The following is a 3,486-nucleotide window of genomic DNA, read 5'->3' on the forward strand; positions in this document are numbered from 1 at the left end:
TGTGATAATGTAACAGATTTCTAATGCTGACAAGTAGATGGCGCAAAATCAGAGTCGCACAGAGAAATTTCGCGTGGATCAGTTTCAAATTATTTCAATGAATTGATTTGGAACTGTCATATTTGTATGGCCTAATCTTGATAAATTTATAAGATTAGTGGGATAAACCACTCAACAGCCAAAATCGTGTGATTAAGTGTCGGTCTGAGCATGGTATAATGTATGTAAGCTTGATAACGTAAATTTGAATGTTGTTATCGATTATTTATAACCTGAACTTGTTTTGGCGCCAAAGAAATCCCAAAAACATTCTAATTTTGCAAGCTGATTTAAAACTTTATGTGTGAAATGGAAGGTTTTGATGAAGCAGGCGTCTTTTTTTCCGACAATTTCAGTGGAGAAAATCAGCAAGATGGGTCACAAGTTAACATGCAAGCGGTCAAAAAAAAGTATAAAGAATTTCTCCGCACTTTCAGTGAAGATAACTTTTTTTACAAATACAGGTAGGTGTTTATAATTTATTTTTAATATATCTGAAATTTTTCATTTTCATTTAGAGATACTTTGAAGCGCAATTATTTGAATTCAAGATATTTTCTTGAAATTGAAATTGAAGATTTAGCAGGTTTTGACGAAGTTTTAGCAGATAAACTATACAAGCAGCCGACTGAGCATTTGCAAATTTTCGAAGAAGCAGCTCGTGAGTTTGCTGATGAGATAACTTCGCCAAGGCCAGAACATGAAGAAAATGTGCATGATATCCAAATATTACTTTCTTCTCATGCAAATCCAACCAACGTGCGTGAATTGAAGTCTGATAGTGTATCCAAATTGGTAAAAATTGCTGGCATTATTGTGTCGGCATCAGGTATTAAAGCTAAGGCAACTCGAATGTCAATTATGTGTCAATCATGTAACACTGTCATTCCTAATTTAAAAGTAAATGCAGGTTTGGAAGGTTTTACTCTTCCGCGTAAATGCACATCTGAGCAGGCTGGTCGTCCAAAATGCCCCTTGGACCCATTCTTTATTATGCCTGATAAATGTAAATGTGTAGATTTTCAACTTTTGAAGTTGCAGGAGTTACCGGATTTTGTGCCACAAGGCGAAATTCCTCGTCACTTGCAGTTGTTTTGTGAAAGGTCATTATGCGAACGAGTAGTACCTGGCAATAGAGCGCTTATCCAAGGTATTTATTCTATAAGGAAAGTTGGAAAGCCATCTCGACAAGATGGTCGTGAAAAAGCTGTTGTAGGAGTTCGGGCTCCTTACATGCGCGTTGTCGGTATAAAAGTTGATTCGGAAGGTTCTGGTGCTATATCACGCTATAGTAATGTCACAGTAGAGGAAGAAGAGATATTCCGGAGATTGGCAGCTTCCCCCGATATATATGATCGCTTATCAAAATCATTGGCCCCTAGTATATTTGGTTCTGAAGATATTAAGAAAGCTATAACTTGTATGTTATTTGGAGGATCTCGTAAACGCTTACCTGATGGTCTTTGTAGGCGCGGAGATATCAACGTGCTATTATTGGGCGACCCTGGTACTGCAAAGTCACAACTTTTGAAGTTTGTGGAAAAAGTTGCTCCAATTGGAGTGTATACTTCTGGGAAAGGATCAAGCGCTGCGGGATTAACTGCTTCTGTAATAAAGGATCCTTCTACGGTAAACAAATTTTTTATAATTATTAAAGTATTTGTGTAAATTTATATTTTTTGTGAACGGTCAGCGAAATTTTGTAATGGAAGGCGGTGCCATGGTACTAGCTGATGGCGGAGTTGTTTGCATAGATGAGTTCGACAAAATGCGTGAAGATGATCGCGTTGCTATACATGAAGCCATGGAACAGCAAACTATTTCTATAGCGAAAGCAGGTATAACTACAACACTGAATTCACGTTGTTCAGTTTTAGCCGCTGCAAATTCAATTTTTGGTCGATGGGATGAAACAAAAGGAGAAGAGAATATTGACTTTATGCCAACTATATTGTCTCGATTTGATATGATATTCATAGTAAAGGATGTACATGATGAAACAAGGGATATTACAATGGCAAAGCATATAATTAATGTTCATTTGTCGTCTAATAAGAACATACCAGTAGAACGTTCAGAAGGAGAGATTTCATTATCAACATTTAAAAAATACATTCATTATTGCCGCACACATTGTGGACCGCGCTTAAGTGAAGATGCAGGTGATAAACTGAAAAGTCGATATGTATTAATGCGAAGTGGAGCAGGGCAACAAGAAAAATCTGCTGACAAACGTTTAAGTATTCCAATTACTGTTCGTCAGTTGGAGGCCATTATTCGGATTTCCGAGTCTTTGGCAAAAATGAGGCTTCTTCCTTTTGCAACAGATGAACATGTCAATGAAGCACTCAGGCTGTTTCAGGTTTCTACCTTAGACGCTGCAATGACTGGTTGCTTGGCTGGTGTGGAAGGATTCGCCACAGAAGAAGACCAGGAAACATTGAATAGAATTGAAAAGCAGTTAAAACGACGCTTTGCTATTGGCTCTCAAGTTTCTGAACAAAATGTGGTTCAGGTTGGTTTTTTTTATTGACATGTAGGAAAATAATACTATAATGCTTTCTCTACAACAGGATTTTCTACGGCAGAAATATGACGAGCGGGCAATTTTAAAGGTAATACATACTATGATAAGACGGGGTGAATTACAACATCGAATGCAACGGAAAATGCTATATAGGTTATGCTAAAGACCTTAAAACACCTTTAAGCATCTATATTTTCGAAAGTACATCAGTGACAACAGGATTCCAACCCTTATTTAGTAGGTAGAACTGTTAAAATCAGGAAACTGTTCGAGAGCAATTACCAACATTATTTTGTGAATTTTACATTTGAAGAGATTAAATATCTTTATAGAAAATATGTTTACTTTATTTTTTTTTAATTTATTTATGCAAAAAAATTAAGAAACTTTGGTATAACCGTTCCATGACTATGGGAATAAAATGAGTATGTTCGGACAAATACAGGCTCGGCTTTTGTATACCATCCCACGATTTCAGGGTTAAAAGTGGTATGGTGGATAGGGCTGATGCTCCAGATTAAGAAAATATATAATTGTTGCCGCCGCAAACTAATAGTTTTGATATTTGCATTTAAAGTGGAAAATTTTGCAAATTTTATCTTGCAATTTCTCGATTTCTAGTAATTATTTATTTCATATTATGCACTTTTTATCCACTTATACTTCACTATATGGTTTCTACATATTTATTTTTGGCACGCTTTCGATTACTTTGGCGGAGGGGTAAAAAAAACGAATTTCCGTATAAATGGGGTATGTACGGATAGGGAAGGTTCTCCAGAGGAGGAATATCCAAAAATAATATAAAAATAACTAATATTTTTTAAAATATTCATGTTTAAAAAATCAAAAATTTGCACTAGGAACACATGTTATTTTTCCATGTTTCACTAATTTTTTTCACGTTTTTTATTATGTAT

At 35.6% G+C, this 3,486-nt stretch overlaps 1 protein-coding gene across 1 annotated transcript; it reads left to right on the top strand.

The window, feature by feature from the left end:
- Positions 1-261: 261 nt before the first annotated feature.
- LOC105230235 (DNA replication licensing factor Mcm5) lies at positions 262-2,904 on the top strand. The gene is made up of 4 exons (XM_011210933.4): positions 262-503; positions 558-1,668; positions 1,733-2,554; positions 2,613-2,904. Exons 1-4 carry the CDS (start codon positions 340-342, stop codon positions 2,727-2,729), a joined length of 2,214 nt encoding a protein of 737 aa, XP_011209235.1. The 5' UTR covers positions 262-339; the 3' UTR covers positions 2,730-2,904.
- Positions 2,905-3,486: the final 582 nt, after the last annotated feature.

This window comes from Bactrocera dorsalis, chromosome 2, assembly GCF_023373825.1.
Source record: "Bactrocera dorsalis isolate Fly_Bdor chromosome 2, ASM2337382v1, whole genome shotgun sequence".
Classification (NCBI taxonomy): Eukaryota; Metazoa; Arthropoda; class Insecta; order Diptera; family Tephritidae; genus Bactrocera; species Bactrocera dorsalis.